The 13,605-nt window shown below is 42.8% G+C and overlaps 1 protein-coding gene across 8 annotated transcripts in view; it reads left to right on the forward strand.

Moving 5' to 3' along the window:
- Nucleotides 1-13,605, forward strand: part of Atp2b1 (ATPase plasma membrane Ca2+ transporting 1) — a 109,638-nt gene that overhangs the window by 70,087 nt on the left and 25,946 nt on the right. For all 8 annotated transcript variants that reach the window (XM_063263125.1, XM_039078600.2, NM_053311.3 and 5 more), the window contains exons 4-9: nt 1,720-1,974; nt 2,067-2,192; nt 5,699-5,839; nt 9,821-9,859; nt 10,641-10,802; nt 12,108-12,322. In XM_063263125.1, the coding sequence (XP_063119195.1) occupies nt 1,720-1,974; nt 2,067-2,192; nt 5,699-5,839; nt 9,821-9,859; nt 10,641-10,802; nt 12,108-12,322 (938 nt within the window). The remainder of the gene's footprint in view (nt 1-1,719; nt 1,975-2,066; nt 2,193-5,698; nt 5,840-9,820; nt 9,860-10,640; nt 10,803-12,107; nt 12,323-13,605) is intronic.

A 13,605-nucleotide genomic window follows, 5' to 3' on the forward strand; every position in this document is an offset into this window, starting at 1 on the left:
ACAAAACAGGAGCCGCTGAAGACTCAGATGATCGCCGATAGTGTAGCAATAAAGTTATTTCTTTTTAGACTATATAAAAAAATAAATCACATATAAATACCATACCATATAATATAGTATAAACTATGTATTTGTATTTTATATTATATAAAAATTATATACACACACATATATACACACACTATTAGTAACAGCACACCTGTTCATCCAAGTGTGAAATGAATATTCTCACATCTGTTTATATATCATCTATTCTACAGCCTATGGACTTAGGAAGTAATATTATCTTTTGAGTATCTTTATTCAAGAAATAGATTTCCTAAGGCTACGGATACCGTAGGTGATTCGACAGAGGAAAGTGAACTGAAAACCTAAGGAAAAAATCCACCAGTTGCAGTCACATGAAGACTCTCTGAGTTTATGGAGAAACGCATCCCCGTTAACGAGTATCTGGAACCTGGTGGTTCTACCTGCGTGGATGACTGTGTGGTCCTTGACTTTAGAGGAAGTAACTGGGTAGAATGTGACTGACTCGGGACCACCAGCCTGAACACGTGACTCAGTTGCTGCTTATGGATAAGCAAGGAGAGCAGTGTCTTGAGGTGGAATTGGCTTGTGGGTTTAAAATACTGTGTGTATTTGGTGATAAAGAATGATTTGGTGATAAGAATGATAAAGAGGATTGATGTCAACCTCAGAAGTGACTCTCCTGTTGATAAAGTGCCAGGCAGCCTCAAATACTCCAGGAAACTCTGGCAAAAAGAACTCATCTGGTGGGGCAAGCCTCGTTTCTGACTTTTTTTTTTTCTTTTTAACTTAACCATTTTTTTTATTATTTATTTAAGGGGATTATAAATAATTGCACCCTTTCTCCATTCCATCTCCTCCCTCCAGACCTTTCCATACACCCGTTCTCTTTCAAACTCATGGCCTCTTCTGTTATTGTTACGTGCATATACATAGATGCATATATCCTAAATAATACAGCCTTTAATCACAGCAGCAGGAGGACAGAGACAGAAGCAGTTGGATCTCAGTGAGGTGGGGCCAGCCTAGTCTACGTAGTGAGTTTCAGGCCAGCCAGAGCTACATACTAAAACCCTGCCTTTTATTTTATTTTATTTTATTTTACTTTATTTTATTTTATTTTATTTTTATAGCTTCTTTATGGTAGTTGCTGATTTCTGCCTCTCCCTTCAGCAACCACTACCCTGGTGAGAGAGCATCCACTGTTAGCATGACAGTCCACCACCTCCAAAACTTAGGAGTTGATGAAGACTCAGATGATCATTGGCAGTTTCAGCCACAGAGCTGTTTATAATTACGCTGCATGCATTTTAGACGTCACACTGTTGCATACTTTATAAACTGTAGCATGGATATAGCTGGCGGGCACTTGAAAGCTGAAAGTCTGTATACGTTGAGCCTTCATAGGATCTGCCTGGAATGAAGCGCTAGATTCCGGCACTAGAAGTACGCGGGTAACTTCTTTTCAGGCTGAAGTCTGGTTTTCTCCACATGCCCACGCGTAACTGGCAACGTGGAGTGCCTCATGTATCCTGAGTTTGTAAATCTTAAAGGCAGGGAACTTGATACTGGTAGAGTGCCGTTCTGTATCTTGGTAGGAGGATCACAGTGCTGATTAAAATTGGTCCAAGTCAAAAAACTGAAAACATCCGCTCGATTTTTAAAATTGCCGTGTTGTTTCTTTCCGAATAGTTTGTGGAGAAGTTTCTGTTGGGGAAGAAGAAGGTGAAGGAGAAACGGGGTGGATTGAAGGAGCTGCCATCCTCTTGTCGGTGGTGTGTGTGGTGTTAGTGACGGCTTTCAATGACTGGAGTAAGGAGAAACAGTTCCGAGGCTTGCAGAGTCGAATTGAACAGGAACAGAAGTTCACCGTCATCAGGGGTGGGCAGGTCATCCAGATACCTGTAGCTGACATTACTGTTGGAGACATTGCCCAAGTGAAGTACGGTAAGCCGAGGAGGGCCCCGAATCCTCCTGCAGGATTCAAAGCTGGACTGAATGTGTGGATGGTTTAATGTTATCTCCAACTTCTCTTTCAGGTGATCTTCTTCCAGCTGATGGTATATTGATTCAAGGCAATGACCTTAAAATTGACGAGAGTTCGTTGACTGGCGAGTCTGACCATGTTAAGAAGTCTCTAGATAAAGACCCCTTGCTTCTTTCAGGTACAGATTGATAGACTTGGAATGTTTTACTAAAAGCCAAGACGGCATTAACCTTAGAGTCCATGGAGGTTTTTATAAAAAGGACAGATAGATTGTAGGTCTTGGAAAAGAGCTATATTTCATAAATGAGGATAGAATCCTAAAAGTAAAGAAATTTGAAAGACAGTGTTAATGTCAAGACTTGAATATAAGCCTAATGGTGCCTTTTAAGCTTTTTCTATCTGACATTTTTATGGCCTGTTAAAGTAAAACATTAAAGGACGGTTATAGGTTTAAGACAAAGAAATGACTCTCTGATGATCCACAGGGAACTGGTTGGTTTTGTTTTAAATACAACTTTTAAGTTTGCGATATATAGCTACCTCACCTAAAGAATTAGCTGGAAACAAGAACTGTGTCATGAGTGATTGACAGCAGGAGTACTGGAATCACTTTTCTCCTAGCTGGGGAGAAATCTGAATGTACACGTTCGAGGGAGGGCTTGCACAGGCGAGCGTGCTGTTGGGAAGATCGTGTTGATAGATCCGCTTAGGACACTCCTGGTCAGACGAGGAGTAGTCATGTCAACTAAGTTATCTCGGAATGAAGTTGAAAGGAAGATGCAGAAATGGCAAGCGGTTTGCTTTCTAGAACCCTAGATGGAAACACACGGGCCTGCCACACGTTGTCTCCAGAAGCATGCTCTCTTTTTATATTTAAATTTCTGAGACTCCCTGCTCTTAATTTTATAGTAGTCTTCAAAGCATTTACGAAATTATTTGCCAGAATTATATTGTTAGATTACATTTCATATTGGTGCTGAGGAAGCCAAACGTTAGCCTATTTGTCTTCCATTATCATTATCAAATGTCCGTGGAATACTAACGTCTTCTATTGAAGAGTCCCGCTGACTTAATATTTAATGACTATTTAATAGCTTAGCAGCTATAATTTTTTCAGGCCTTGGCAAGCTTTGTATTTGAATAGATCAAACACGACTTTACTGAACTAAAGTCAAACTTGTAACACCTGCAGAAATTGAGTTATAATCACAGCTTTAGACCGGAACGCAAAATTAACCGTTACCTTCTTAAAATTTGTAACTATGACGAAAAAACTTACTGCAAAAAGAAAACTAATCAGTAACCAAGAATAACTATGTATTCATTTTTGAAAAGGGTAATTGTCAACTATAACATATGAATTTATTATTTTGAAAAATGGAGATTTGTATGTATGTCTGTTAATACCCTGGCCACTTAGAGTGCCCAGCCTTTGTGTGAGTGTCCCTGATGTACTGGCAGTTCATACCGAGGATGTGTATCTTGGACATATAAGGATAATTAATGCCTGAAATGTGTTCTTATTTTACTACTTCTTTGCCATGTTCTAAGAGGCTAAAATCAGTGTTAACCAGTTAAGACCCATAGTCCTTCCAAAGGAGAGAGAAGGTATCCCAGTCATCATCTTATCAACATAGACCCGTTGGCTATCCTAGGGTAATTAGGGGTAGCCTAGTGATGCCTTTTGATATATATGTACGCTTCGTGGACTTTCATGGACCTGTAGTTTATTTACATAGTGCTTAGCTGTTTCTGGACATTCCCCTTAACTAAGCTTCCGTCCTCTGACAAAAACAACTAGCAAGCTTTACATGCACTCGCTACCCTCACAAGCTGAGATACCAAGAGAGCTCTATAAATTCTCCGTGTTCAAAGGAAGATGGAAATAAACTTTGCACAGTCCCTTATCACAGTATGGGTGGGAAAGTTTCTCTGCATTTATTTCCCTGTTCCAAAAATGTACTAAAAACCATGACATGCATTTATTTTTAAATTTACTCTCATGATGCCATCTCTCACTGCTGTTCTTGGCTTCTTAAATTTAGACTTTTAAAAGCAGTGTTCGGTTAGTGGTGGGATAGGACCTGAACAAAACTGTTTACTTTTCCTGAGCACGTTGACTGTGAGCGATTGAGCAGACTCGGACTAAGGAAAAACAGGCCCTAAAAACTGAAGTCTGAAGAAAGCCTGAACTGTTCAGAGAAACTGTCTTTTTTATGCATACTTAATAAATATTATTCTCCTGAATTTCATGCGTTTACCTTGTGTTTTCACTAACAACGAATGCAGTAATTAGCGAAACACTAAGAATGTTTTTGCTATGCCAGAAAAATCAAAGACCTCAAAAATTAACCTTTGTAGCCAAATGTGAGTCCTGGTGATTGGAGTAAGTACATGAATTTTATAGTCTTTTTTTTTTTCCCCAGAGCTGGGGACTGAACCCAGGGCCTTGCGCTTGCTAGGCAAGCGCTCTACCACTGAGCTAAATCCCCAACCCAATTTTATAATCTTGTTTAGCAAATTACCCCTGGCATAGAAGATGGTGGTGAATGCTGTAGGCCCTGGCCTGCACAAGTCTGTGAACTGAAAAGCAAAAATACAAACAAATGGTAACTGTAAAGAATAGCTAATATGGAATCAAAAAGAGAAAACTCAGTCTATACTCAGAGCACCCGAAAGCAGTGTGGAAAAAAGTTGTAGAAATATTCAAACAGAAACTGGAGAATAGTAAGCAAATTGGTTGTTGTACACGTTCACTCTCTTGACCTAGCTGAATTAAATCCTTACCTCGTTTGTAATCGTTGTATAACTTTAGCCACATTTCTAGAAAATAATAACAACACTTGTCAACTTGTAAGATTGTTTGTGAAGGACATGGCCTGAGTTCAGTGTTCCTGTCTGCTAGCTGTCTGGATTGGAACTTTAAGTTAGAATCATGGACAAGAAAGTCAAGACGGTTGGTTGGTCTCAAGGCCAACTTGATTCAGTAGGCAGTGTGTAGACAGGGATGTTAAATCACACTGCAGGAATATTAAAACGTACCGGATAAACTAGGGAGGCAGAAAAACTAGTTAGGGAGCTTGGCAGCAGTCTTAGCAGACTGAGTTGGAAGCCTGGTTCGAGGTCGTGAAGTTGAGCATGGGGATTCGTTTGTGCTGTGGACTAATGGTTATAAGCTTATTTCTGTGTGAACATGTTTATTAAATGCTATCCCTCATGCCCTACATGCTTATCCGTGATAGTGGCTTCACTGAATACCCACACATTCCAAGCAGTATGCTAGCCTTCATTTATAGACTTTTTGGGAAATGCTATTTATAGTACATTTTATCAAGTATGGGTACTATAGTCTGTATTTTACACAAGGAGCTGATACATTACCATCTTCCTATTCATTGTTAGTTGGTGATAAAAGTTTTCGGCTTGGGGTTGGGGATTTAGCTCAGTGGTAGAGCGCTTGCCTAGCAAGCACAAGGCCCTGGGTTCGGTCCCCAGCTCCGGGAAAAAAAAAAAAAAGTTTTCGGCTCCTATAGGACAGATTGCAGATTGCTTAAACCTTAAGACCCAGTGTTGGTCTGCTTTATTAAATATTGAGTTTCTTTTTAAAAAGTATTGCTGGAACTTGAAATCGGGTAGTTGGAAGGAAACCTATTAAGGTTTTTACCAGGTTCTCTGTTGTTATAGGTACTCATGTAATGGAAGGTTCTGGAAGGATGGTCGTTACTGCTGTAGGTGTGAACTCTCAAACTGGGATCATCTTTACCTTACTTGGAGCTGGAGGCGAAGAGGAGGAAAAGAAAGATGAGAAGAAGAAAGAAAAGAAAAGTAAGTGTGGCGGTCGGCTGTAAGAACTGCTACTTGGAAAGAACAGGAGCTGGGAATCTTGAAAACTGGTACAGAAATGGGTTTCTTTCGTGAGGCCGTGATATGAAAGTACCTGCAGACTGCTAATTATCTAATCCGCTGTACGTCAGTCCTGTCCACCACAGGACGGGGCAGTCAGCGTATACTTAGTGCTTCTGCCTGGGCTCCATCCTGTTTTTCCCCCTGGTCATTTGATCAGCCACGTGAATCGAGCTCTGGCTTCCTGCTTGTGTCTTGCTCCTCCGTTTCAGCCAGAGCTGCATCTCACTCTCTCTGGGTGTTCAGTCTTCACACTTTGTCCTTTCATGGGCTCCACTGTGCACGTCCGTGCTGAAGTGTGTGCACGCGGTCTGCAGCCATGCTTGCCTCGTCATGTAGACCCCGTGGTTACAAGTCCACATCTTGCCTTTGACTGTTCCCACCACCCCCTGCAAGTGATTCAGACTTTGGTGGCATATCGTTTATCCACCAAGATCTTAGAGCAAACTGACGTACACAGAGAGACACCCCAGAACGTAAGTTCTGGTTATGCCACTGTGGAGGGTCCTCCAGCACCATGTACGCTATCCTCTACATTGTCCATCTCGCTCAGAGGCCCCTGTCAGGTCCCTTTCTCCTTTGCCTTGATAGCAGTTTGCTGTCCTGTAACCATTTGGACTTACTTATTTTCCTTCAGGGTGTAAGCCTATATTTTGTTTTGTTTTCTCATGAGAGTGTTTTAAGATCTAAATTAAGTGCCTGGCTGAAACTTTTGCCATAAGTCCATCGTTGTTTTTGTTTTGTTGGGCTGTTTGTTTGTTTTTAGAGGGGGAGGATTGTTGTGATTTATGATGCTGGGCATAGACCCGTGAGTCAATCCCACAGTAGAGGTGCATGTTTACTTAGACTGTTTTTCGTGTGTTTGATTTGGGGTTCTTTTTTTCATATTTTTTGTTGGATTTTTTTATTTACATGTCAAATGTTACCCCCTTTCCCGGTTTCCCATCCATAAACCGCCATCCCATCCTTCCTCCCCTTTCTTCTTTTTTTTTTCTTTTCTTTTTTCTTTTTTCTTTTTTCTTTTTTCCGGAGCTGGGGACCGAACCCAGGGCCTTGTGCTTGCTAGGCAAGCGCTCTACCACTGAGCTAAATCCCCAACCTCACCTCCCCTTTCTTTTATGAGGGTGTTCCCCACCCACATCTACCCCCCCTTCCTGCCTCCCCACCCTGACATTCCCTTACAATGGGGGTCCAGCCTTGGCAGGACCAAGGGCTTCTCTTCCCATTGATGCCCAACAAGGCCATCCTCTGCTACATATGAAGCTGGAGCCATGGGTCTGTCCATGTGTACTCTTGGGATGGTGGTTTAGTCCCTGGGAGCTCTAGTTGGTTGGTATTGTTGTTCTTATGGAGTTGCAAACCCCTTCAGCTCCTTCAATCCTTTCTCTAATTCCTCCAATAGGGACCCTATTCTGAGTTCAGTGTTTGGCTGCTAGCATTCGCCTCTGTATTTGTCATGCTCTGGCAGAGCCTCTCAGGAGACAGCTATATCAGGCTCCTGTCAGCATACACTTCTTGGCATCAGCAATATTGTCTGGGTTTGGTGGCTGATGTATATGGGCTGGATGCCCAGGTGGGGTAGTCTCTGGATGGCCTTTCCTTCAGTTTCTGCCCCAAACTTTGTCTCTGTATCCCCTCCTATGAATATTTTTTGTTCCCTCTTTTAAGAAGGACTGAAGCATCCACTTTGGTCGTCCTTCTTGTTGAGCTTCATGTGGTCTGTGGATGTATATTGCGTAATTCGAGCTTCTGGGTTAATATGCACTTATCAGCGAGTGCATACCATTTGTGGTTTTTTTGTGATTGGGTTACCTCACTCAGAATGTCATTTTCTAGTTCCATCCATTTGCCTATGAATTCCATGAAGTCATTGCTTTTGATAGCTGAGTAATATTCCATTGTGTAGATGTACCACATTTTCTGTATCCATTCCTCTGTTGAAGGGCATCTGGGTTCTTTCCAGCTTCTGGCTATTATAAATAAGGCTGCGATGAACATAGTGGAGCATGTGTCTTTTTTATATGTTGGGGCATCTTTTGGGTATATGCCCAAGAGAGGTATAGCTGGATCCTCAGGCAGTTCAATGTCCAATTTTCTGAGGAACCTCCAGACTGATTTCCAGAATGGTTGTACCAGTCTGCAATCCCACCAACAATGGAGGAGTGGTCCTCTTTCTCCGCATCCTCGCCAGCATCTGCTGTCACTGGAGTTTTTCATCTTAGCCACTATGACTGTTTTTAAGGCAGGGTCTCACATTCTACCTCAGGCTAGTCTTGAATTCAGTGTGTAGCCCAGGCTGGCTTGAGCTTGAGGCAGTCGTGCTGCTTCAGAGTACTGGTATGCAGGCATAGCACCTGGCTTGCAGCAGAGTTGGTAGGAAGCAGAGGCAAGAAGGATCTCTGTGAGTGCAAGGCCAGCCTAGGTGGGTTACAGGATAGCCAGGGCTACATAGAAACCTATGTTGAAAACAAATAAAAAAGGTTGGGCGGATCGTTTGTTCTTTGTGCATTATCTTTCCATAAAACATTTTTATTTCAAATAAAATGCATTTGAAATTGTCTTTGTCTTGAGAGTGTAGCTCAGTGGTAGAGAACTCACTGGCATGCTCCGTCTTGTGGTCCATTTCCTAACACTAGGGGTTGGCAGATAGAAAGTTGTGGCTGACATGGAAGGCGGCTCATCCAGTACTCTAGAATCCTCCCTTCAGTACTCCAGGCAGCCCTTGATAAGCCACCATAGGCTTCTTGAAACATGGCGGTCATGGTCGCTTTGCACACTCTATCGTCATCTACCTTCATTCTTACTGTTAGGAGAGTGAACCTCATGGAGGTTATATAGCAAGTACCTGATCAAACCCTCTCTGCTCTCTGTCCTAATACATAGGAGTCTTACATCAGTGAACCCCGTGAAAGCAAGAAGTGTGCTGCTGACTGCTCTTACTGACCTACAGTCACTGTTCCCCATAAGCACTGATCCCTAAGGTCTTACCCAACCGTCTATCAGTCCAGCCTGGAGTAGCCCTGAGAATTACCATCAAAACCGTTGTCCAGCCTTTCGTGTTTTTCACTTCTTCCTCCTCCTCATATCCAGCCCTTCTCGTGTCTTGCCTACTTTGGCTTCTGATCAGACACGGGCTAACCTGTCTCAATAGCCTGTCCATTTGCGTGCCAGCCTGGAATGTGCTTTTCTGGTCTCCAAACCTGAGCTCCCCGAGAGGAGCCAGGTATTCTTTTACTATCGCCTCATCTTTCCCAAGCTTCTGTTCTTTCCTGCCCACGTTTGTTCCAGGTTTCCCAGCCTGAAGATGCTCTTCTCGATAGAGAAGCTGGAAGGAAATAGGCTTGTTGGCTTGTTCCGAACAGTGGAGCCGGCCCCTCCTTGATTACTGCCTCAGACATGTAATCTTTCTGTGCCCCGTGCATTTGATTTAGGGCGTCACTTTGACCACTCATCATCCCGTTCGTTAGTGCTCCTGCTCTACTCGCTTGCCTCCTTGTTTCTACACTCTTCATCCCCACTCCCTCCGGAGTGCTCCTGTATGCCTGTTTTCTTTTTATAGCCTCTCCTCCCTCCCTCCATCCTCTCTTTTTCTGCTTTCTCAGGGTTATGTCTGTATTTAGCTTGACGGTCGCTTGTACCATATTCGGGCTTATTATAACTTATAAAAGAATAAGGCCTTATGCAGAAATACGGTATGCAATACCCTAAGCTATTTTGGAGTATTCTCCCATGGTAAGACCTAGGAAGTGATTGACAGGGTCAGTAAGCTGCTGTTTCCTATGTGTATACCTGTACACCGTTGTGTCGCAATTCTCTAAGAGCAACGTGAACCACCTCTGCATAATTTAGCGAGGCCGTATCCATTTCTTTTGGAAAGCTTTAATCCCCGTTTTGTTCCCACAGATAAGAAACAAGATGGAGCAATTGAAAATCGCAACAAAGGTAAATTCGGGAAGATAAAAAGTACAGTTAGCTTGTTTCTTTACCTCCAAAAATAGATCTGCTGTGTGCTATATTTATCCAAAATTAGGGTGCATGTGACCGGAATGTAAACCGTGTTAACTTGGATTAACCTCTCTGGCCAGTGCTGTAGTCACGCTGTCTCTGCCATCGTACGAGGGTGTTAATTATGATCTGTGTTCCATGCTCAGGTAGCATTCCACATAAGTGTTTCAAAGTGCGTTAACATCCCTGAAGGGAAATAGTTGGAAGAAAAAATTCTGTATAGTATAAGTTGCGTTTAAAAGTCTGTAAACATTCGCATGTTTTTCTATGCATAATCATGTATAATCTGCCTTTGATCATAAATTACATGAGACGGATCTGTAGTCTTTATAGAAATAACTTCATACCTAACATCACATGAAAAGAAAGAAATTTAGTACTTTTAGTTCTTAGTTTAAGGACGGTGGATGCTTCATTCCTGTCTCTGAACGGGACATCCTTAAATCTGGAGCAGTACCGCAGGCGAATCTCACTGCTGTCTTATTCCCCCTGTGTGGTCACCCCCAGTACACGCACCCGTGCGCACACACAGTTGAATGTTATAGTTCAGCCCTTTTTCTATCAGAAACTGTTTTTGTTATTAAAAAAAAGAAAGAAAGAAAGAAAGGAAGGAAGAAAGAGAGAAAGAGAGAAAGAAAGAAAGGAAAGAAGACAAAGAGTTTCAAAATGTTTACCGTGCCTTTAAAATACAACAAAATTGTGTTTGCTCTGAACTTAGCAAAAGCCCAAGACGGCGCGGCCATGGAGATGCAGCCTCTGAAGAGTGAAGAAGGGGGAGATGGTGATGAGAAAGACAAGAAGAAAGCAAATCTGCCAAAGAAGGAAAAGTCTGTGTTACAAGGGAAACTTACGAAGCTGGCTGTTCAGATTGGCAAAGCAGGTACGTCCCATGATGCGGAAGGAATGGCAGAGGGAAGGGGGTATTTCTTTCAAATATGTGTATCTGCTTTAAAAGTGTCTTTTGCCACAGCGAGGACTGGAAGTCACCGTTTTGCAAGAGTAAAGGATATTAGAAGAATATTTTTAACTTTGTACTTTTGAATTACTGTAGACGCATAACGTGATTGCAGCATTCAGGCCCTTACTCCTTCTGCCCCTGAGGTAATCAGTGGTCAGGTTAAAATTAGTGACCGAATCTGCTTCATTTCCAAGTCCATGCAGTCATCTCCAAATGTCTAGGGTTAGAAATGAAAAAGGGGCCGTCAGGGAGATTGTTCAGCACACATTATCAAACCCTAGAAGTTTCTTAGCACAGGCTCTGCTCAGCCTTTTATTGGCTGTCTGTGAAAAAAAGAAAAAAATGAGTCTTTCTGAACATAATCATTTTGTACATCTGAAAACACTTGGAATTGTGAAGCTGATTTATTAGACAGCACCCATGGAGCCAGCACTGCTTTTCAGAGGAGCAGTGAAGGAGCGCCTGTGGTAAGGCAGAATCCCCAGTGTTGCTGCCTTTGACAGACGTTGTATGAAACCCGCATGCATTATCAGAGTTGCGCAGACGGCACCATTATACGGCTCGGAGTACAGTCAGGGAAGCAGCCTGTGCCTGTAGGCTTATTCCCTAATAGCAGACATGCATGTGTGTCCGTCGCCTCATACTGTTGGAAAGGGTGGTCTTGCGTGTGATAGCATTGAGAAGCTGCTAGCTAGGATTTTAGACCCAGACGTCTGGACTTGCTTTGTTTTGATACTTATTTGTAAAAGACTATATAACACACCTCATAGGGGCTCGATGTTCTGTAATACCTAGTTAACATTTCTTTCTGAGTTAATGAATTAATGAGGCTAGACCGGAATAAGTTAGGAAATGATCCCGATAGTGTAATTTTATGTATGTATTTTTAAACATGGAGTCAATTTAATTTTGAGACTCTCGAAGTTGACCGTCTTCCCAAATTCTTTCAGAATGTTGACCATGGCAAGCGGCAGCTTACACTGACCCGTGGGTAGCCACTTGTATTTGCTTCTTAAATCCGTCTCCACCTTAGACAAGGGACAGTCACCAAAAACCTATGTCACAGTTCTTGGGGTCAGGGTTTAAGTGTGATGGGTGTCGGGTGTGATGCGCTCAGAACAATTGAGAGAGACGTAACCACACTGGTTATCTTACAGTGCTGGTACAGAGTTGCCGTGGGTAGCGGCTGCCATATTTAAACGATTGTCCCATTTCCTGCCTTTGTAGGTCTGCTGATGTCTGCCATCACGGTTATCATCCTAGTGCTATATTTTGTGATCGATACCTTCTGGGTTCAGAAGAGGCCGTGGCTTGCTGAGTGCACGCCAATCTACATCCAGTACTTTGTGAAGTTCTTCATTATCGGGGTCACCGTTCTAGTGGTCGCGGTGCCGGAAGGCCTCCCGCTGGCCGTCACGATCTCACTGGCTTACTCCGTCAAGGTGAGTGAGGAGCAGTTGAGTCTGCGTGCTGGTTAAAGCCACGGCTCACCCGGGGCATCCTTTTCTGGCCCGGAAAGTAGAGGGCTTCCATTTCCTTAAAGACGAAGGCAGTGGTTCCCGGATTCCGATGCACGGCACTGCTGTTCACTCCTTGAAGAGCAGCAGCCTTGCGGGTCATCACACCCTCTCTCCCATTGGGAAAGCTGAGGTCAGGGTGTGTGCAGCTCAGTATTTGGCACAAGAGCAGGGATGCTTTGCTTGGGCCCATTTGGCTGAGCCCTCTTGTTTCTGCTTTGCTATTCCCATCTGTGGGCAGATTTATATTTCCAGAAACAATTCAGATACTCTCTGCATGGGTACACCCTTTTGACTCCCTTCCTATGGCTCACAAAGTTTTGCTCATTCTGGCCCTTGCTCACCGTGTCCATGCGCCCCGCCCCACTCTCCTCTGGTCCAGCCTTCCCTACTGGTCTAGAAACATTCCATCGAGGATTTGCCTTTCGTTATGGGTTTGCAGGTCACACTTAACAGAAGAAGGCTGTTGTGAAGTTAAGTAGCGTTTCTCCTTAAATAACATTTCCGACAGTGAGAAATCTAACAGTCATAGCGTCTGTGCTTTTCCCTTTGGTGTTCCAAATGTTTTTTTGTTTTTTGTTTTTTTTTTTACAAATGGCCAGTCAGTCGTAAGAATGTGTTTGGCTTACTGTTTTTAAGGTTTTTTTTTTCCCTTAAATTTATTGCGTCTGCATGTTTGTGTGTCACTCGGTGTGCATGTGTAAGTCAGAGGACAACTTGCAGAAGTGGATTCTTTCCTTCCTCTGTGGGACCCACAGATCCGCATCTGGTCGTCAGGCTTGGTGGCCAGCAGCTTTATCCACTGAGCCACCTTGCCAGTCCCTGCTGTTTATTTTCAGACATTTAACACAGACTTTATAATTTAAATTTCTTAATATAATAAGGTGTTAATGGAACACAGTTTAACCGTCTATCTATACTTTTTTAATGCTTTCAAATGGTTAGAAATAATTAAAATAAGTACTGATTTTTTTTTTTTTTTTTTTTTTTTTAGACAAACCAATTGCTCTTTTTATCAAAATCGTCCTTAGTTCTTTTTGCGCAGTCTTTAGTGATGTGAATCTCTCAGTTGATCGGGAAGTTATAGATGAGTTGATTTGTGTTCCTCAAATTCAGAACTGAGATCATGGTGATGCGAGTCCTTTAAGCTGGCATTCAGTGTCGGCGTGGCCCTAGTGTGCGCAACATCTGTTCCTTTGACTGTGGTG

This window comes from Rattus norvegicus, chromosome 7 (genome assembly GCF_036323735.1).
Source record: "Rattus norvegicus strain BN/NHsdMcwi chromosome 7, GRCr8, whole genome shotgun sequence".
Taxonomy (NCBI): Eukaryota; Metazoa; Chordata; class Mammalia; order Rodentia; family Muridae; genus Rattus; species Rattus norvegicus.